General features: G+C 40.8%; 1 protein-coding gene across 1 annotated transcript in view; it reads right to left on the reverse strand.

Moving 5' to 3' along the window:
- The window catches only part of NEDD4 (neural precursor cell expressed, developmentally down-regulated 4, E3 ubiquitin protein ligase), a 96918-nt gene that overhangs the window by 12798 nt on the left and 61868 nt on the right, over positions 1–22252 (reverse strand). The window contains exons 6-16 of the mRNA XM_011986738.1: positions 22106–22252; positions 17773–17838; positions 14084–14203; positions 11665–11865; positions 9973–10053; positions 9359–9413; positions 9210–9268; positions 7821–7886; positions 2431–2660; positions 954–1075; positions 796–866 (exon numbers count right to left, since the gene is read on the reverse strand). Coding sequence (XP_011842128.1) covers positions 796–866; positions 954–1075; positions 2431–2660; positions 7821–7886; positions 9210–9268; positions 9359–9413; positions 9973–10053; positions 11665–11865; positions 14084–14203; positions 17773–17838; positions 22106–22252 — 1218 coding nt within the window. The remainder of the gene's footprint in view (positions 1–795; positions 867–953; positions 1076–2430; positions 2661–7820; positions 7887–9209; positions 9269–9358; positions 9414–9972; positions 10054–11664; positions 11866–14083; positions 14204–17772; positions 17839–22105) is intronic.

The following is a 22252-nucleotide window of genomic DNA, read 5'->3' on the forward strand; positions in this document are numbered from 1 at the left end:
TCTGTTTTTTTTCTAGGAGCCTAACCATAATGCTTTGCCTTTCGACTGCCATTTTAAAAATATACACCATATGGTCGGGCGCAGTGGCTCACGCCTGTAATCCCAGCACTTTGGGAGGCCAAGGCGGGTGGATCATGGGGTCAAAAGATGGAGACCATCCTGGCGAACACGAAACCCCGTCTCTACTAAAAATACAAAAATTAGCTGGGCGAGGTGGCGCGCACCCATAGTCCCAGCTACTCGGGAGGCTGAGGCAGAGAATTGCTTGAACCTGGGAAGCGGAGGTTGCAGTGAGCCGAGATCACGCCACTGCACTCCAGCTTGGCAACACAGCGAGACTCTGTCTCAAAAAAAAAAATATATATATATATATACACACACGCACACACACACGCAATATTCATCACAAAAGATCGTAATGCAAATACTGATTCCAAAGACACATAACTTGTACAACCTATTGAAGTATTTAGTGGGATGTTTACTGTTATCTATAACTTACTCTGAAATGCATGAAGAAACTAAGATAGGCTGATGGATAGACAGATAGGTATGTGATACAGTAAATCTAGAAAAAACCAATTGTGAGTAATGCATATACAAGTGTGCGGTGTAAAATACTTCCATCTTTATTAAACGTTAGAAAATTTTCATAATAAAATGTTGAGGAAAAAATTAATTTGTATTTTGAAACATAATATATTAATTTCCATGTCATTAAAAGCAAATTCCTCAAAATGTTCAAGTTACTTATTAAATTATACTTTGTCTAAACTATAAGTGAAAAAAACATACCACAGATTCCATGTCATGAAGGGTTATTGGTTTGTGAAGCATCATCTTGTAAAATGGGCGGATGAAAAAACCTTGCAAAAAACCAGATACATTTAGGATGATTACCAAGTGAAAGACAACAGGTAATTACATTGTAAAAGCTTATACTTAATACTAACCATCCAACAGTTTGCCATGATAAACTGCCATTCCAGCTACCCGACCAATAAACTTGAAGTAAGAGAGGTGATCTTCATTACACAATCCAGAGTTTGGATTTATCTGTAGGGTATAATTGTCCCTGTAAAGACAACCCCATTTAAATACTTCATTTGAAACACTTGAATATGACAAATAATTATAAATAATCTTCCTCTTTTAAGAGTTGTTTACTACTGTTAGAACCACATTCCTCCACTGAATTTAATGGTTTTAAAAATAGTAATTTCTGTCAAAAAGTGGAAATAACCCAAATGTCCTTTGGCAGATGAATGCATAAACAAAGTTTTGTTTGTTTGTTTGTTTGTTTTCGAGATGGAGTCTTGCTCTGTTCCCCAGGCTGGAGTGCAATGACACGGTCTCAGCTCACTGCAACCTCCGCCTCCCAGGTTCAAGTGATTCCCCTGTCTCAGCCTCCCAAGTAGCTGGGATTAGAGGTGCCCGACACCATGCCTGGTTAATTTTTGTATTTTTAGTAGAGACAGGGTTTCACTATGTTGGCCAGGCTTGTCTTGAACTCCTGGCCTTGTGATCCACTTGCCTCGGCTTCCCAAAGTGCTGGGATTACAGGCGTGAGCCACCGCGCCTGGCCTAAACAAAGCATTATATGCAAAAATAATGGAATATTATTCAGCCTTAAAAAGGAAGGACATTCTGATACATGCTACAACATGGATGAACCCTGAAGACATCAGCCAAGTGAAATGAGCCGGTCACAAAAATACAAATATTGAATGATTCCACTTATGTGAGGTACCCAGAGGAGTCAAATTTACAGGGACAGAAAGCAGAATGGTGGCTGCCAGGGAATGGGGAGCAAGTGCTTACTGGGTACGGAGTTTTATTTTGGGAAGATGAAAAAGTTCTAGAGTTGGATGGTGGTGATGGCAGCACAACAATGTGAATGTATGTAATGACTCAAAATGGTATATTTAAAATGGTTAAAACAGTAATTTTTTTTTTTTTTTTTTGAGACGGAGTCTCGCACTGTCACCCAGGCTGGAATGCAGTGATGCGATCTCGGCTCACTGCAAGCTCTGCCTCCCAGGTTCATGCCATTCTCCTGCCTCAGCCTCCCAAATAGCTGGGACTACAGGTGCCCGCCACCATGCCCGGCTAATTTTTTTTGTATTTGTAGTAGAGATGGGGTTTCACTGTGTTAGCCAGGATGGTCTCGATCTCCTGACCTCGTGATCCACCTGCCTTGGCCTCCCAAAGTGCTGGGATTACAGGCGTGAGCCACCGCGCCTGGCCTAAAACAGTAAATTTTATGTAATGTGTATTTCACCACAACTTTTAAAAAAGTCACTTCTGAAGCAACATTAGTTAAAATTGCCCTTTTCTGGCATGACATATATTTTCCTTGTATCATTTGACTCTTACTTTTAAAGCAGTGATTTTTCTTTTTCTGCCTATAATCATTGTAAAGGTACTTACGTAGCAGAATATTCAAACAACCCATAATAAGGGTTAAACATTTCCTTTGAGATCAGAAAGAACCATTCTCTGGCGACTCCTCCATAATCCAATCCCTTTTCACCATCAAACTCAATCCACAGTCGAGCCTTGAGGAAGTCTGCCCTCTTGACACCCATAATTCTCCGGTAAGAGTCCTCAAGAACAGTTGCTCGGCGAAGTTTCATTTCAAATTTGTTTGGAATGTCATTCTGAAAATCCAGAGGAGAGACTTACTGTTTAAATCAGTTCAACATAATCACAAACCTCTCTCTCATAAAGTTATAACATTCCCTCTACACCCTGTGTCCAAGTCTCTTTTTCCTTACGTAATATACTCAGGGAAAACACAACTTGGTATATTGTCTTGGTTTCCTCTACGGTATGATAGAGTTCCTGCATTTTCTCTAATTACTTAGTAATATAGACTTCTTTATATCTGAGGAAGCTTTTTGGTTTTTGGAGACAGCTCTGTAATCCAGGCTGGAGTGCAGTGGCGTGAACATGGCTTACTGCAGCCTTGACCTCATGGGCTCAAGTGATCCTCTTGCCTCCGCTTCCTAAGTAACTGGACCATAGGCGCGTGCCATCATGCCTGGCTAATTTTTTAAGTTTTTGAGGTCTTGCCATCTTGCCCAGGCTGGTCTCATACTCCTAAGTTCAAGCAATCCTCCCGCTTTGGCCTCCCAAAGTGCTGAGATTATAGGCATGAATGAGCCACGGCACCCAGCCTAAAGAAGCTATTGATGGTGATGGTAATGCCCCCATGAAGGCATTTCATTAACAGTCCTTTTCATATTAAGTTCCAATGAACACCGTTCTGTGACCTGTAGGATAGCCACTGCCTGCTAGCTGTTGCCTGCCTGTCTGTTCAGGGTTTTCCCTACCTCTACTTTCCTCCCTGGAGTCTATCTTCCTTCACTCATTAACAGATGGTGACATTTACAGATTGTGCCAGTGATATGTTTTGGCTGTGATCCTACCCAAATCTCATCTTGAATTGTAACTCCCACAATTCCCATGTGGCGTGGGAAGAACCCGGTGGGAGGTGATTGAATTATGGGGGCGGGTCTTTCCCCGCACTGTTCTCGTGATAGTGAATGGGTCTCATGAAATCTAATGGTTTCTATGCACAAGCTCTCTCTTTGCCTGCTGCCATCCACGTAAGATGTGACTTGCTCTTCTTTGCCTTCTGCCATGATTGTGAGGCCTCCCTAGCCATGTGGAACTGTAGGTCCAATAAACTTCTTTCTTTTGTAAATTGCCTGGTCTCGGGTATGTCTTTATCAGCAGCATGAAAACGGACGAATACAGCGAGGCATGGGTCCCCTGGAATGGTAGGTTAACTCATTTAACTTTAAAACAACACTATGCAAAAGCTATTCTTATTGTCTTCATTTTACATATAAAACTGAAGAAGACTACTTAAGAAAGTGTTAGCTCCTGAGTCTGTACTCTTAATTAATGGAGCTACATTGCCTCACTAATCTTTTGTACATTCTTTGCTTATGTGACAAATGTACACAACTATGCTTTAGGCAGACTTTTTTGTACATTTTACAAAAGATATATCTAAATATTTTATTCCTCAGTACTTCGTGGGCAAATTTCCACGGGAAACCAGTAAGAGAAAACATGCCATCAACATTCTGTCACCTCCAAAAAAGAAGGTTAGCTCTAAGGAAAAAAAATCAATTTCATTCTCTATTTAGGGAAAATGGAAAGCCCTATAGAAACATAATAATATAAGCAGTTGATATAAGCAATATAAGCATGATATGAGCAGTTTCTTGTACTGCTTATGTCACTAAAAAAATGGTAAGCTTGCAGAAAAGTAACTTTAGACTGGATACTAGGGAGCTGGTGCAGGTAAGCATTTATCAAAGGCCTACTTGGGCCAGGTGGTACTGTAGTAGGGCCAACAATGGGGAATAAAAAGAATAAAAACACAGGGTAAGATGTCGTTGCTTCCTCAAGGAGTTTCTCATCTGGTGCATATGTGAAAAACAAGTGTAAATGCTGCTAATTCTGAGACTTAAAATAGGAGGACAATTGCTGATGATAAGAGATGGAAGCAATGTTCTGCAGGGCATAAAAGACTGAGCTATTGACTTCAAATGAGGCAATCAAGAAGGCTTTGAGAGGAAGTCTTTAGACAGAGAGAAAGGGAGGGAAGGATGGAGGAACAGCATACATGAGAGATCTGATATATTTAATACCTACAGGGTACAGAAGGAGAAGAAGAGAGAGGAAGGGAAAGAAAGCAGGGATTATAGTTAAAAAATGTGACAAAGCAGTCTGGGGGCAGAGGGTGGACAGTGTGAATGCAGATGAGAAGAGAGTTTCTGAGTAGGAAAGCCACATGGTCAGATCGCTGGGTTCTCAGAAGCTGAGGGACAGGGTGTAAAGGGTGGTTTTAAGGAGGAGAAACAAGAGGCACACTGGTCAGTTAAAGATCCCTGGAATAGCTCAGTGAGAGAAGACAGAGGGACCTGTGAAGGAGCAATGCTAGTGGAAGAAGAGAGGGTTACAGGAGAAACTTGAGTGTTTGAACTGAGTAGTAGACAAGTGCATGCATTCTGAAATCTGGCCCTGTGTTCAAATCTTGACTCCACCATTCATTAGGAGTGAGACTTTGGACAGGTTACATGTCTTTTCTAAGGATTAATTTCCTCATCCATAAAATAGGGATAATAATGATGATAGCTATCCACATGGAGTTGTTTCAAGACTTAATGGAATAATGCATTAAAAATGCTTACACAGTATCTGGCATATGGTAATTATTAGCCATCATTATTCCTAACTACAAGATGTTGAGAATAAGGAAGAGGAAAAGGTTAAAGACAGTGCATGGCTTTCAAGCACCGGTTTTTAATTTTTCTTTTTTTTTTTTTTTTTGAGACAGAGTACTGCTCTGTCATCCAGGCTGGAGTGCAGTGGCATGATTATAGCTCAGTGCAGCTTTGAACTCCTGAGCTCAAGTAATCCTCCTGCCTCAGCCTCTCAAAGTGCTGGGATTACGGGCATGAGCCACTGCACCTGGTGTTTTTAATATTCTTTCTCTCTGTTTTGGTGCTACACGTTCTTACATTCTAAGTGTTCTGCTCTTTTGCTATGATGTGTCTAGATACAGATTTTATTTTTAAAATACTGCTTGGGCCTTTTTATTAATGTGAGAATTCATATTCTTATCCTTCTCCTCCTTATGATCTTGGTCTCCTCCTTCTGGAGTGACTTCATGTCCTTTTATTTTATTTTATTTATTATTATTATTTTTTGAGACGAAGTCTCATTCTGTCCAGAGCTCAGGCTGGAGTGCAGTGGCGTGATCTCGGCTCACTGCAAGCCCCGCCTTCCGGGTTCATGCCATTCTCCTGTCTCAGCCTCCCAGGTAGCTGGGACTACAGGCGCCTGTCACCTCGCCTGGCTAATTTTTTGTAATTTTAGTAGAGACAGGGTTCCACTGTGTTACCCAGAATGGTCTCAATCTCCTGACCTTGTGATCCGCCCGCTTCGGCCTCCCAAAGTGCTGGGATTACAGGCGTGAGCCACCATGCCTGGCCGACTTCATGTCTTTTAACCTTTCTTTTATATGTTTATTCCTTTACCTACCTTTGTTGCATTCTGGGTAATTTCCATACAAATTAATTGATTTCTCTCTTAATTCTCTTAGTCACCAATATGATATGTCATGTTGCTTAGGAACATGGGATCTGGAGCTAGACCACTTAGCTTTTCTACTTAATAACCATGGGACTTGATCACATTACCTATTCTCTCTGTGCCTCAGTTTCCTCATCTGTGAAATGTAATAGTAGTCCCTTCCTTACAGAGTTATTGTAGACATTAAATGAATAACATATGTAAACTTCTAAGAAGAATGCCTGGTATGCAGTGAGAGATCAACAAATATAATTGCTTTTATCTTTTTTTTTTTTTTAAATTTTGTGGCCTGTAATGGCATTGCCTCCCATCTCCTGCTGCCTGGAAGACATTAACAATTAGATACTACAACATGTTTCAACCACTTAAAGTGGCAAATGGAGAAGCTAGTGCTTCTATTCCTCCAGCATATTCTCATTAAGAATGAAAACATTTACCAGAACAATGAATCAGCAAACATTTAAAATCCCAAAATCTAGAAGTAGAAAACAAATTTCCAGGGAAATTTTGACACAATGTTATCTTTTCTTTTTTCTTTTTCTTTGAGACAGGGTCTCACTCTGTTGCCCAGGTTGGAGTGCAGTGAAGTGATCTCAGCTCACTGCAACCTCTGCCTCCCGGGTTCAAGTGGTTCTCCTGCCTCAGCCTCCCGAGTAGCCAGGATTACAGGCGTGTAACATCACACCTAGCTAATTTTTGTATTTTTAGTAGAGATGGGGGTTTGACCGTGTTGGCCAGGCTGGTCTGGAACTCCTGACCTCAAGTGATCCACCCGCCTCAACCTCCCAAAGCGCTGGGATTACAGGTGTGAGCCACTGCGCCTGGCCCACAAAATTATCTTTAAAAATGAGTTTAGAAAGTTGATAGTATTTAAGGATTTTATTAGGGCATAAAATGTTTACACTAAAAAAACTATCATATTTTATTTTTGTTAAAAGTCTGGGTGAAAATCTGAGGTAGCCGACCCACCATCTTGAATCTTTGTGAAAGCCAGCTTCTGGCTTAGAATGCAAGAAAGTATAACCCAATATGGCCACCTAGTGGTAGTATTCCTAAACTGCAGGCAAAGGAGGACAGGATGAGCAAGGAAGAGAGGCACTAAAACTAGCAGACACCAACAGAAATGAAATAGATGGCCAGATGATGAGTTTAGTTCCAAACATATTGCATTTGTGGTGATGGGAAAAAGTGTAGTGAACATAACTGATAAGCATACGGAGACAAGTCACAAGAGCACAGTTCCACTCATGATTGTATTTTTAAATTATGCAGAGACATTACATTTGAAGCTGTAGAGAATGAATGACTACCGCTAGAAAACAACAAAGTCATAAAACAAATCCAGACTCCTCCAACACAGTCAAAAGACTAGGCCAGAAGATAATTTCCTGAGCCACTCTTGCTCAGGTTCTACAAAGATCAAGCCCCATAAACCCCACAAGGATACATCAGGTTAGAGCTCTGGAAAGCAAACTTTAAATGCCATTTTTCTATATGATAAAATATCTTACAAAATAAAGACATAAAATAATCAGTGGCCTGTAGTGATATATCACAGCTACACAAAAAATAAGCATCCTTTCTCTATGAAAAACTGTTCACTCAAAGTTGTTACAAATATAGAACAAATTATTACTTAAAAAAATTTCCCATTACTTTCCATCTATATATTGATGACTCAAGTATTTATCACAAACATCACTAACCTGCTTCTTCAACTTTCTTCGGAAGAACTCATACTTTCTTTTGTAATCCCTGGAGTAGGGCACTGCCTTTAGTGGGAAATTTTGGAAAAATAAAGAAGTTTAGGTTGTTTTTATGCTGGAACAATTTTTAAAGTTCCCGGCAGGGTATTTTATGAACATAAGTTAAGGGCATGAAAAGAAAAATATTTGGAAAGAAAAGTTTAATTAGAAGAAAAACAAATACAAAACTTTAAAATATTTAATTTCTCTGTTTAAGACAAAATTATATTCAGCAATTCCTATGGCTGTAATTTTCATTATGCAATATTCTCAAAATGCAGCATGCCAGAAATAGGAAATTTCTTCCAGGTAGAGAAATACTAGAAACAAAAATTTCCATTTCTAAAGAGACTTTCAAAGTGATTTCTCCATTAAACAGGCAATGTGAAAAGCGTACTTTCTCCTTGAACTCCAAGGAATTGCCTTTTTGAGCCATTAAAGGACTACATGTTGAGATAGTAAATAGTAATAAAAAAAGGTATCTTCAGTTTTATTTTTATGAATTAGAAAACAAAATCTGAATAAAATGGAAAAAGCAGCTATAAAAAAGGATAATAATTTTCCTATCTGACTACAGTTATCATACATGGTAATATTTATACTTAAGTGTGGATGTGTCTTACATACTGGGCATTTACAATGATTTCTTTTTCTTTTTCTTTTTTTTTGAGATGGAGTCTCGCTCTGTCACCCAGGCTAGAATGTGGTGGTGCAATCTCTCAGCTCACCGCAACCTCCGCCTCCTGGGTTCAGGTGATTCTCCTGCCTCGGCCTCCCAAGTAGCTGGGACTACAGGTGTCTGCTACCATGCCTAACTAATATTTTTTGCATTTTTAGTACAGACAGGGTTTCACCATATTGGCCAGGCCGGTCTTGAACTCCTGACCTCAGGTGATCCACCTGCCTTGGCCTCCCAAAATGCTGGGATTACAGGTGTGAGCCTGGCCTGATTTCTATAAAACAATTTAAGAATGACCCTGGAGTGGATAGGGTGCTGCTACTTCCTCATCTGGATACACTCTCCGCTCCTCTCTGATTTGTGGAGGACTGTCAACATTCTTGTTCAGACAGTGGCAGGCACCCGCCTGAGTTCGGCAGCCCACACTGCCTTAGCATTCCGACCGTCTGGCTCACCTGTCTCCCACTGCTATTGCATAGGGTAAAGATAATGACGTCATAGAATCGTTTCAAATAACTGAGACTTGGAGTATGGGAAATGGGGGAGAGGAGAGAGAATGGCCAATGTGCTTTCCTCTCAATGCCTGTAGGGTTATGCCCTTGAGTATCTGCTCTTGAAGAGACAGGTGAGGGGACAGTCCCATCAGAGCACATCGGCACAGAGAGACTTACTGGTCCAGTTATTGCTACATTCTGCAACCGAGGATCTTCCCATTGTGTTCTTTTTATATCTGAAGGGAAGAAAAAGAAAAATGGTGTACTTTCTCACACATAAAATTTATTACAAAAAATAACATAATGAAAAATCGCATTGCACATACTGTGATTTATGTAGAAGATTCTTCCATCTGTGTGAGTTCTCTCTTCCCATCCTGGCTATAATGAAGAATGTATTTCAATTATGTTAGGATAGGGTTTTAGATGAATGGATAGAAAAACAGCACTGGTTGTATGGTTAACTTGCATATTCCATTCGATTCTTAGAAGGTATCAACTTTTTCTAATTTTTAATTTTATTTTTATTTTTTTGAGATGGAGTCTTGCTCTCTCACCCAGGCTGGAGTGCAGTGGCGCTATCTTGGCTCACTGCAAGCTCCGCCTCCCGGGTTTACGCCATTCTCCTGCCTCAGCCTCCCGAGTAGCTGGGACTACAGGCGCCCACCACCACGTCCGGCTAATTTTTTGTATTTTAGTAGAGACGGGGTTTCACCGTGTTCGCCAACATGGCGTGTTGGCCAGGATGGTCTGGATCTCCTGACCTCGTGATCCACCCACCTCAGCCTCCCAAAGTGCTGGGATTACAGGCATGAGCCACCGCGCCCAGCCTACATTTTAATAATAATATTAATTATAGCTGATAAAGAACGACTATATCCAAAAATACAAAATATTTGAGATAGCCAAGTTAGATGGGTTAGCATTTCTATACACTTACAGGTAAAGGCCCTAGATCACTGGAAGTATCAAGTGATGTCTTTCCTCTCAGATGGGCTGGAATTTTCAATCTTGGATCTTCCTTTTTTGGTAGAGTAAATAAAGAACAATACACACACACAAATTTTAAAATAATGAAAGTCAGTCTGTTACCATGTTTTCTAGCATCAATGGATATTTAAAATATTCTCTTGTAAAAGTCAATTTATACTTTATTTCCTAAATATGTGACATAATATTTTCTCCTTCTAAAATCTATCACTCTCAGGCTATAATATCAAAAGGAATAAGGAGCAGTTCTCAGGGATCACCACTAACTGGTAATCTCTTTTGCCCCACGCTTTAGGAAATGTGTCACATACGGCTTTTCTCTATGTAAAAACTGGTGAAAGAGTGGGACATTAAATTGGACCACATGATATTTCTTTCATTGATTTTTTTTGAGATGGAGTTTCACTCTTGTCACTCAGGCTGGAATGCAATGGCACCATCTCAGCTCACTGCAACCTCTGCCTCCCAGGTTCCAGGGATTCTCCTGCCTCAGTCTCCTGGGTAGCTGGGATTACAGGCATGCACTACCATGCCCGGCTAATTTTTGTATTTTTAGTAGAGATGGGGTTTCACCATGTTGGCCAGGCTAGTCTTGAACTCCTGACCTCAGATGGCCCACTCACCTTGGCCTCCCAAAGTGCTGGGATTACAGGCGTAAGCCACCGTGCCCGGCCCTGGACCACATGATATTTCTAAGCCCCAGAACATACATTTTGCCAGCTATCTGTTCAAGGGTTGATTAATATTTTTGAATAACAGGAAGGTAAGCCCAAAAACGTTATCAAAGGCCAATTCAGAATGTTAAAAAAGAGAACAAAATTCAATTTATTTGGTTTAATTTACATATATTATCTTAATAGTATTAATTTATTAAATAATTTTAGTATTATTTAAGCTATGTTGGTCTTTTAATAATTAAAATCTATTCATCTGCTGCTAATTTTAAGTAATTTTTCTTTTTATTTATTTATTTTTTTGAGATGGAGTCTCGCTCTGTTGCCCAGGCTGGAGTGCGGTGGTGCGATCCCAGCTCACTGCAAGCTCCACCTCCTGGGTTCATGCCATTCTTCAGCCTCAGTCTCCCAAGCAGCTGAGGTTTCACCATGTTAGCCAGGATGGTCTTGATCTCCTGACCTTGTGATCTGTCCCCCTCAGCCTCCCAAAGTGCTGGGATTACAGGCGTGAGTCACTGTACCTGGCCTTTAAGTAATTTTTCTGTTAGTAGTAAGCCAAGCACTAAACAACTTTAAGCCTTATCTTAAAATAAAAATACTTGTTCTACCTAGCCTCACAAGGTTTTTCTGATATTAAATGAGATATGGATTCAAAAGTGCTTTGGAGCTATAAAGCCTCATATAAAAGCAAAGGGTTATTCCTATATATCTTCCTAAGCATTTGTGGCTAGTGAGCTAAAAACTGGAAATAGGAAGTAAACATGAATATCTCCATAATCCAAAACAATATTAAAAAGAGGCATAAGCATTCTCTTGAATACATACAATATTATTAAGAATTCAATATATCTTTCAATGAATATTAGGAAACACAGGTTATAGAAATACACACTTAAAGATTGTAAGGAACTATACATAAGAGATGATTATTGTTGTTATAAATTTAAATGGAAGAGTGTCAAAGTTACCCAGGTGGTGGTTTTAGTGTTGTGGTCAATAAAGAAAGGCCTCCCATTTGGCGCATGTCGGACTTCCCAGCCTTTAGGAAGGAATCCTTGCTCCATTTCAGATGGCTGGGTCACCTGCTGGCTTGAATCACTGGTGGAGGCTTGTGACTGAGGGCCCGCAGAACTCTGGCTTGATGTCAGCTGACTGGTCTCCACTGTGGCCTAGCACATTAATGAAATCATACTGTAATATTTTATAGAGAGAAAACTCACAAATAGATGCAGTTAAAAAGGTAACCTAACCTGCAAATAGAATACACACCCTCCATTAAAGAGATTCTACATATTTGAGGCTCATTTTCAAATGTAGTTATGGCATATTAATATTTTCCCAACATTTTAATAATGCATTACATTTAATAACATTTAATAACACTTTTCCAATACATTATTTTGTATAACTTTATTTTTACAGTAATTTATAATTTCTCAACTCATTCTCAAGCAGTAAGATGGTAGTTAACAGTCTGCTGTGCGTGCATCTGACTGAAGGAGCGAGGTCCACAAGCGCAAGTCCTAGCCGCAAGGGGAGCTCTGGTGCCTATAGGAGGAGGTCGTCTTTGTTTTCCCAAAACTCACAGGATGGGGAATTCCTCATACACAGAAGTAGATTCAAATGTTGGGCAGACAAAATGAATGGCAAATATCTACCACAGAAATGGATAAGTGAAATGTAACATATTCATGACGTAATATTAGTAGTTAACAGAAATACACTGGATCTATAAATAACAATATAGACAGAGCTTTAAAACAATGTTAAGCAAAAAAAGGTGTAGACTTATGGGGCAAAGTTTTTTTTAATTGAGCAGCACCTCATTCTGTAAAATAAAATGAGTGTTCTCTCATTGCAAAATTAGAAACACAGGCATATAAACAATATTTTACATTTTCTTTTCTTTTTTTTTTTTTTTGGAGACGGAGTTTTGCTCTGTTGCCCAGGCTGGAGTACAGGGGCGCAATCTTGGCTCACTGCAAGCTCCACCTCCCAGGTTCGATCAATTCTCCGGCCTCAGCCTCCCAAGTAGCTGGGATTACAGGCATGTGCCATCATGCCCGGCTAATTTTATTTTACATTTTTAAAGCTCTTTATGTAAGTATATAAAAAAGGCTAAAAGAATACACAAGAAATTCAAGATGGTGGTTCCCCCTGGGGAATGGGACCAAGAGCTTGGCTAATAGGAATTTAGCTTAATCTATAAGACTTTATTTTTAAAAATAAAATGTCTGGAAATTAATATGGTAATTTGTTAATGATGGTAATTCTGAGAGTAAAGAATATGTGCATTTGCTATATTATTCTCTGCACTTTTCAGTGTTAAAAAATTTCTCAACAAGAGACATGGTGGTAAGAGAAAATAAATATTTTGCTAAACACTTACAAGGAAATATTATAGATGACACTATTGCCAAGGGGAGGTGTCATCAGCATAAACTTTTTTTTTTTTTTTTTGAGATGAAGTTTTGCTCTTGTTGCCCAGGCTGGAGCACAACGGCACGATCTCGGCTCACTGCAACCTCCGCCTCCTGGGTTCAAGTGATTCTCCTGCCTCAGCTCCCGAGTAGCTGGGATTACAGGCATGTGCCACCACACCTGGCTAATTTTCGTATTTTTAGTAGAGACGGGGTTTCTCCATGTTGGTCAGGCTGATCTTGAACTCCCAACCTCAGGTGATCCACCCGCCTAGGCCTCCCAAAATGCTGGGATTACAGGCGTGAGCCACCTTGCCCAGCCCAGCATAAACTTCTTTAATAGATACCAATCGACAAGATTATCTTTTAGTTAAAATAACAATCTTAACTATTCAAATTACAAAAATACCCCAAAACTAGATCATTTGCTTTTTCCTTATTCTCATTTGAACTTGTTTTATATAATAACAAGTGGTAATTCGTGTATATTAGAGATTCATAGGGAATGGCAGACACTTAACATCAGCGTCAGAAAATAAATAATTAGAAGATGCTACGGCCAGGCACGGTGGCTCATGCCTGTAATTCCAGCACTTTAGGAGGCTGAGGTGGGTGGATCACCTGCGATAGGAGTTTCAGATCAGTCTGGCCAACATAGTGAAACCCCATCTCTACTAAAAATACAAAAATTAGCTGGGCGTGGTGGCGTGGGCCTGTAGTCCCAGCTACTTGGGACGCTGAGGCAGGAGAATTGCTTGAACCCAGGAGGCAGAGGTGCAGTGAGCCAAGATCACGCCATTGCACTCCAGCCCGGGTGACAAGAGCGAGACTCCATCTCAAAAAAAAAAAAAAAAAAAAAGAAGATTCTAGAAGTATCCAGCGTATACTACAAAGTGATGTACTAGTTGACATAGGGATGTGACAGTTGAAATCCTATAAGAAAGGAAGTGAACAAAATGCAGGATACCTGTACAGTGGGCTTTGTCCAAGTAGTCGTTCTGGAATTGTGATCTACATAATATGATCTTCCTCTTTCATCTTGTTTTTCTTCCCAACCTGGTGGTAATCCAGATGAAGTAGGCAAAAGCTACAGTGAAGCATAACAGAAGAATTAAATACATCAAGTTTAAGAATCCTTCTATCACCCCCAAAAGTTCCCTCCGTCCCTATCCCTACTCTCAGCCGGAAACAACCACTCATCTGCTCTCTGTTGCTACAATTTTGCCTTTTCTAGAAATATATATATATATAGAGAGAGAGAGAGAGAGCGAGAGAGAAACAGAGTCTTGCTCTGTTGTCCAGGCTGGAATGCAGTGGTGCAATCTTGGCTCACTGCAACCTCTGCCTCTCGGGTTCAAGCTATTCTCGTGCCTCAGCCTCCCGAGTAGCTGGGATTACAGGCATGTGCCAACACACACAGCTAGTTTTTGTATTTTTAGTAACAACAGGGTTTCACCATATTGGCCAGGCTGGTCTTGAACTCCTGAGCTCAAGTGATCCACCTGCCTCAGCCTCCCAAAATGCTGAGGTTACAGGCATGAGCCACTGTGCCTGACCAGAAGACTTAAATATTAACAAGAAAGAATCCTTTGAAAAGCACCACATCCCTTCTTCACTACTTGCTTGCTTTAAAACAATTCATATTTTATTTTATTTTGAACTAAAACCATGTATTATAATAAAAATGGGTACATTATACATTTTAGTGAAGTAAACCACATTTCAAATATTTTAAAATGTGCAAAATAAAGCGTACAGTATTTCACTTGGGGAAAAAAAACACTAGAACAATAATGTTGAGAGTGATAACAACCCTAATAAAACATCCCAACAATAACAAGCACACGCTCTGTTTAACACGGATAATGTCATTTATTTCCCACCCGAATTTCAATGAGATAATTACTAATACTGGCTCATTTTACTGATGAGTAAACAGAAGCTTACAATATAGAAGTAACTTGCTACTACACTTGGTCTTAGCCAAAAGGCTGAGAGTGATGGAATTAACCTGTTAAGCGACATTGCTTCTAAGGAATGGAGCTGAGATTTGAACCCAGGTAATCTAACAACAGAAATCATGCTTATCTGCTGAATCAACGGTTACTCCTGCCTTGTTTCTCTAAAAGCTAGGAGATGCTATTTATCCTAGTTTGTTAAAAATGAGTAAAGAGAGGTTTGGTTCTTTCCAGGCTTACTTAAAATAGTCCTAAATCCAGGCTGGGTGTAGTGGCTCACCCCTATAATCCCAGCACTTTGAGAGGCTGAGGTGGGTGGATCACCTGAGTTCAGGAGGTTGAGGCCAGCCTGGTCAACATGGTGAAACCTCGTCTCTACTAAAAATACAAAAAAAAATTAACTGGGCATGGTGGTGGGCACCTATCCCAGCTACTCAGGAGGCTGAGACAGGAGAACTGCTTGAACTGGGAGGCAGGGGTTACAGTGATCTGAGATTGCACCATTGCACTCTAGCCTGGGCAACAGAGCAAAACTCCGACTCAAAAAAAACCACAAAAATTAGCTGGACATGGTGGTGCATGCCTGCAGTCCCAGCTACTCAAGAGGCTGAGGCAGGAGAATCGCTTGAACCCAGGAGGCGGAGGTTGCAGTGAGCTGAGATTGCGCCACTGCACTCCAGCCTGGGCAACACAGCAAGACTCTGTCTCCAAAAAAAAAAAAAAAAAGTCCTAAATCTGGCCTTCCTGTTGTCATTTTGAAGCAGATTAGACCTGGTTTGGTGTGGCTCCTTAAGGTGTCTTACAACATAAAAACCAACACCACCAGTCTCCACACTGAAGACACTGCTTACTAGATACACAGGAGCCCTACATACTTTGCTGACAGTTGTGATGAACTGTTAGATCACAAAATGATGGATTTAAATGCTGCCCAGTTGTACAAATGTTCATCAGCTGGTGAACAGATAAATGTAGTGGATATCTCTCTACAATGGAATACCGTGCACTAATAAAGGCATGCAATAACATGGATCTATGTGAAAAACAGCATGCTAAGTGAAAAAGGTCAGACACATAAGCTTACACCCTACAACTCCCTTTACATGAGATTTCTAGAAAAGGCAAAACTGTAGCAATAGAGAGCAGATGAGTGGTTCCTTGCAACTGAGAGTAGGCATAGGGATTGAGGGAACTTTTCGGGCTGACAGAAGGTTCTTAAACTTGATTGTGGTGATGTCTCCATAACTGTATACATTTACAAAAACTCTTTAATTGTATGATCAAATATGGCTGGATTTTATGGTATGTAAATTACACTCCAAGACAGCTCTTAAAAAAAAACACCCAATCAATGTATTGAGGGGAAAAAAAGGCATGGAAACAACTTTTCTGGTACATAAAATATAAATCATCTCAAGATTCTGCTGCTCATCCGAAGCACCTAAAGTAGTGTCTTGGGTGAATGTCTGTCAGTCAATGAGAACTTCCACATATTCATTGTATAGAGGACATTATAAGGTGCAGAGGGAAAAATACCAGGAACTCGACTTGAGCAGGCTCTGATCTAATGGAGGAGGCTGGACAGATGACAGTGAGTGACAGTAAGGCCGGCGAAGGTAGTCTTTCAATGGCATCTGTCCTCTTGTTGATGGTCAATATTGACCAGAGCAATGGATGCATAGGTGGGTGATGTCTCATTCCTCAGCACAGGATCTGTGTCCCATTCTTAGTGCAGGGTGTTATTTAGACAGATAAACCACTCATGGGCTGAGGATTTTGAAGCCTCTGCATTGCTGTCCTAGAACATACCCTGTTTTTCAAAGCTGATATCTAGACTGCCATTCCAAATTCCAGATGGCTGGGGAAGAAAATGAGAAAGCCATTCCAAGCAGGGAAATGGAATGCACGCAGACTCAGAAGCGGGAGAGAATCAGGACATGGGAACAGTCTGCTTGGAAGAAAAAGCATAGACAGGAATGAAGGCAGCAGGAGGCTTCTGTTGGGGGATAAGGAGAAGGGTAGGCTGAAGAGGCTGGGAGCCTGGGAGTTTTCCTTTAGTTTCAAAAACAAGTAGGGTCTCTGGAAAAGGGAGACAAACTCAGAGTAGTGAGGCTTGTGTCAGGAAGAGGATGGAGGCAGGGTTAAGGTTCAAGCTGCCATCCAGGCTGTGACTGGGACAGCACTGAGCAGGAAGCAGAAGGCCTTAGTAGACTGGTGGATGTGATGCTGCAGGGAAGAAACAGACCAGGGACTGATAAACTCCAGCCTGGCCGCCAGGCGTGTCAATGCCAGTGCACACCTGAGTGATGAAACCCTGGCTATGCTTCATGTACAGGGCAGACATGGCTGCTGGATGCCATGTGCTTACACAGAGCATCGGCAATTGGACACAGTGATCCTGAATTGTATGCTGCATGCAGCGGACCACCTCTACCCAGCACGGCGCTTCAACCAACAAGCCCAGATACCACCCACAGTCACCAGTATGCAGAGACTTTGCTTTTAACATGGGAGAGACAGTTCTGCATGTTTTGTCTTTGAGGCCTTTCCCTGAACATCACCACCTGGAGCCTACATTCTCTGCTGTATTAGTTCCCTGTAAGGCAAACGTTCACACTTAGTCTTCTAAATAATAAAAAATAAAAAGAGATGCTGAGTTTTATATTTTTATTGATTGATGGGAGAGGGTAAAACTCACCACAGGAAGTGCAGGTTGTTCCTCAAAAGTATAGGCTTGTAAGCTGCCTCTTCTGCTGGAATGATTCTTGTAAAAAAACAAGACAACAGAAGGAGAATACCTTGAGATTTGTCATTTGTCTCTGAGCATCAGCTAAGGTAGTGAGGGTAAGTATGACAGGGAAGAGAAGGCTGGCTAGGATGCAGCTGTCGAGACTGCAGGCTGAGGCACGTGGTCGCTCTCAGCCCCCTACGTGGACACCTTCACACATCCAGCTCCCACGCCCCGGGTGCTGGACTGCCTCCTGGACACCTTCTCTTGAATGTCTCACAGAAACTATTCTCAAATACACTCTCTCTCCACTTTAGTTACTAGTTTTATTGTTGTTTTAACTTCAAGTTTTCATCTTTTGTCACTTCGATGACAATGGCAGCAATATCCTAATAGGTTTCCTCATTGCAAGTCTTACTTCCTTAAGTCCATTCTCCATGCTGCACGCTGCAGGTTCAGAGCATCCTGCAGTGCACAGCCAGTCCTGTCATTCTGGAGCTGAAGCCCATGACAGCACAGAAAACAATGCTTCCTGAGCACCACGACCTGCCTCTTCCTGACTTCTTCTGCCACTTCCCACTTTGCAATCCACCCCCTGGACATTCCAGACTACTTGTTTCCTGGAAATCTCTTGTTCATTCTTTCCTTACGTTTTTCTATTCATGCTATTATCACTATCCGAAATATCTTAGTTTTGTTATTTAACGACATCAAAATTTACAATGCACGTACAAATTAAATCAGAATATCCACTGTAGTACTGTTTATAATAGTACTGTAAACAATCTAAAGTCTTTTAATAGGAGACTGGTGAAATACCTTAAGGATGACTTGTACAATGGAATATGCCAGAGTATAATGATTGTTTTAGTTGGTTTCTAAAGGAGTACATCTATATATACTGAAATGGTTCAATGTCTAAGAGACAGCAAGTGAACAAAGCAAGTTACCAAAAAGTATGTTTAAGATGATCTCAGGCTAAAAAATCACCTACAAATATATGTGTATGCATGCATGTTTATGAATATACAGAAAAAGTTTCCATATATGTATGCATGTGATTTATCACCAGCAAATCAATATCATTTTATTCTTTAGTCTTTGACCACTAATAGTGACTGAGGGAGCATACACTAGTGGTAAGATGGAAGATTTAATTTTTATTTATTTATTATTTATTTATTTATTTATTTTACTTATTTATTTTTTTGAGCCAGAGTCTTGCTCTGTCGCCCAGGCTGGAATGCAGAGGCGCGATCTTGTCTCACTGCAACCACCACCTCCCAGGTTCAAGCAATTCTCCTGCCTCAGCCTACTGAGTAGCTGGGATTACAGACACGTGCCACTGTACCCGGCTAATTTTTATATTTTTAATAGAGACGGGGTTTCGCCATGTTGGCCAGGCTGGTCTCGAACTCCTGACCTCATGTGATCTGCCCGCCTTGGCCTCTCAAAGTGCTGGAATTACAGGTGTGAGCCACGATGCCCAGCCTTAAGTTTTATTTTATATACCTAAATACAATTTCAATTTGTAACCGTAACCATACAGTGCTTTAAAAATATTTTTTAAAAATAGATAACAATCATCCATGTTATAAAATTTGAAAGGAGCCTAGGCAACAATACTATACCCAGTCTCTACAAAAATTTTTTTAAAAATTAGTGGGGGTACAATGGCATGTGCCTGTAGTACCAGCTACTCCCAGAGGCTGAGGTGGGAGAATCCCTTGAGCTCAGAAGTTTGAGATTGCGGTGAGCTATGATCATGCTACTGCACTCCAGCCTGGGCGACAGTGAGATCCTATCTCAAAAAACCAAAAGGTACAAACAATATATATCCTGTTCATTCTTTGCCTCTCTTCAGAGGCAAGCAACGTTACTAGTTTCCTGTTTCGTTCTTGAGTAAATCATACACACATTTATGCTCTGCATTTAAGTAATTTACATAAATCCTGGCATAACAAACACACTGTTCTGTACCTTGCTGTTTTTCATTTACCAGCAGCTCTTAGGGATTGTTCCATCTGACATATACACTAGAGCCCACCTTGCTCTCTTCAATGGCTGCATAGTATCACACTATATGGTTGCCAGGTATTACTTTAAGTAAAAAAAAAATACCAGGAAGAAAAGGGATGGGACTGCATGTGATTTATCACCAGTGAATCAATATAGTTTATTCTTTTTTTTTCTTGAGACGGAGTTTCACTGTCACCCAAGCTGGAGTGCAATGGTGCGATCTTGGCTCACTGCAAACTCTGCCTCCTGGGTTCAAGCAATTCTTCTACCTCAGCCTCCTGAGTAGCTGGGATTACAGGTGTGCACCACCACACCCAGCTATTTTTATATTTTTAGTAGTGACAAGGTTTCGCCATGTTGCCCAGGCTGGTCTTGAACTCCTGACCTCAAGCCATCTGTCCACCTCAGCCTCCCAAAGTGCTGGGATGATCGGCGTGAGCCACCATGCCCGGCCTAATGTAGTTTATTCTTTAGGTCTTTGACTGCCCTGTCCTACCCTCCTGTGAAAAAATGAAATGAATGAAGACAGAACAGACAAATGGAAGAAAGGAAGGGCAGGAGGCAGGCAGGCAGATTTATTGGTGAATATTCATATTCACGTACAACTATCTACTGTGAAGCTTCTTGAAGAAGATGCTAGAGCAGAGGTTAGCACACATTTCCTGTTAAGGTCCAGACAGTAAATACTGACTGTGGGCCATATGGTTGCTGCTGTAACTACTCAATTCAGATGATGTAGTGTGAAAGCAGAGATGGGCAATATCTAAACAAATGATGTGGCTGTGTTTCAGTGGTAATTATTCATAACAGGCAGCTGCCGATTTGGCCCACCGGTTGTAGTTTGCTTTCCTCTGCACTAGACTATAAGTCCCATGAAGGCAGGAGATATTGTTAATTTTATTTACTGATGTATCCTCAGTAACTAGCATATAGTATCTTGCTCTCAATAAATATTTACTTGCTCTCAATAAATATTTACTAACTAAATGACAGGCATGGAAACTTCAACTGGAAATGACAAATAGCATCCTCTCAGAGAGTAATCTTTGGCTCCTACTGAATCTCCCCTGATGATAGAGTTTAGACAGCTAGCTATGAAGTTCTCATCATAGAAGCATATGTTGGAATACTTTATTCTGAACCCTATGGACAACAGTTTTTACAGTAGTGGCTGAAGTGAAAATGTCATCGATTTCCTTGTTCAGTCAAAGTATATCAGTTCTTATTCATATATACCTGTTGGTGACATTTGTGATATCATGTTAAAACTTCAGGTCAGAAGCAGTGGCTCATGCCTGTAATCCCAGCACTTTGGGAGTCTGAGGTGGGTGGATCACTTGAGGCTAGGAGTTCAAGACCAGCCTGGTCAACAGGGTCAAACTCCTCCATCTCTACTAAAAATACAAAAATTAGCTGGGCGTGGTGGTGTGCGCCTGTAATCCCAGTTATTCAGGAGGCTGAGGCAAGAGAATCGCTTGAAGCTGAGAGGTGGAGTTTGCAGTGAGCCAAGACAGCACCACTGCACTCCAGTCTAGGTGACAGAGTGAGACGTCTCAAAACAAACAAACAAACAAACAAACAAACAGACAGACAAACAAAAAACCAACTTCAGCATAACTGGGAGAGAGAAAAGCAGTCCCTAACATCCAGGAGCTGGCCTGGCACTCATAGGTAAGATCAAGACAAAATCAAGACCACTCTATAATTGTGGCTGAATATAGACAAAACATGAACACTGTCCAAGCCACAAAATACCAAACATTTCCCCATCCTGGCAAATGTGAGTGACTGTTCTACTTTGCTAATCATAGCTTTAGCCTCACTACGGATAAGATTTGAGATGCAAAATCATAGAATTATCCCTGCTTCCCAACAGCATCTCACACAGAGCAAAGTCCTGCTTCCTAAAACCCTCTTCAAAATCACTTAATGGGAGCCCAAATCCTTGAAGTCTTTTCTACCGTTCTGTTACCAAAACACCACGGTGCGTGTTCTCCCTTGCCGAAATGAATAATAAACCCAAGTTGTTCAATTACCAATGTGTCCCTAGTGATTTTTGTCTGGAGGGTATTCACATAACGGAAATTTGGCTGCCATGACTCTGGTCCATACTATTGATGGGGATATTTGAAAAATGCCCATGTTATAAAGTCCCAAGATCCCTAACATATTATTACATATTATTGCATTTAAGACAAAATTTTACATAAAAGTTAGTTGTTGAATGGTATAATAAGCATAATATAAACTACTGAAGCCATAACAAAATCTAAGAGCGTCTTACTGAGCTGGATGCTGACTGGCTTGTGGCTGAATTTCCGAAAATGGTGAGTCTGGCATTCAATTCTTCTGCAAGATGAGCTGGAACATCCAAGTTACTTGATGGTGGAGGTGATGGGAAGGCCTGGCTACTATACATGGTGGCTTCATC

The sequence above is a fragment of the Mandrillus leucophaeus genome, unplaced genomic scaffold (assembly GCF_000951045.1).
Source record: "Mandrillus leucophaeus isolate KB7577 unplaced genomic scaffold, Mleu.le_1.0 Scaffold108, whole genome shotgun sequence".
NCBI lineage: Eukaryota > Metazoa > Chordata > Mammalia > Primates > Cercopithecidae > Mandrillus > Mandrillus leucophaeus.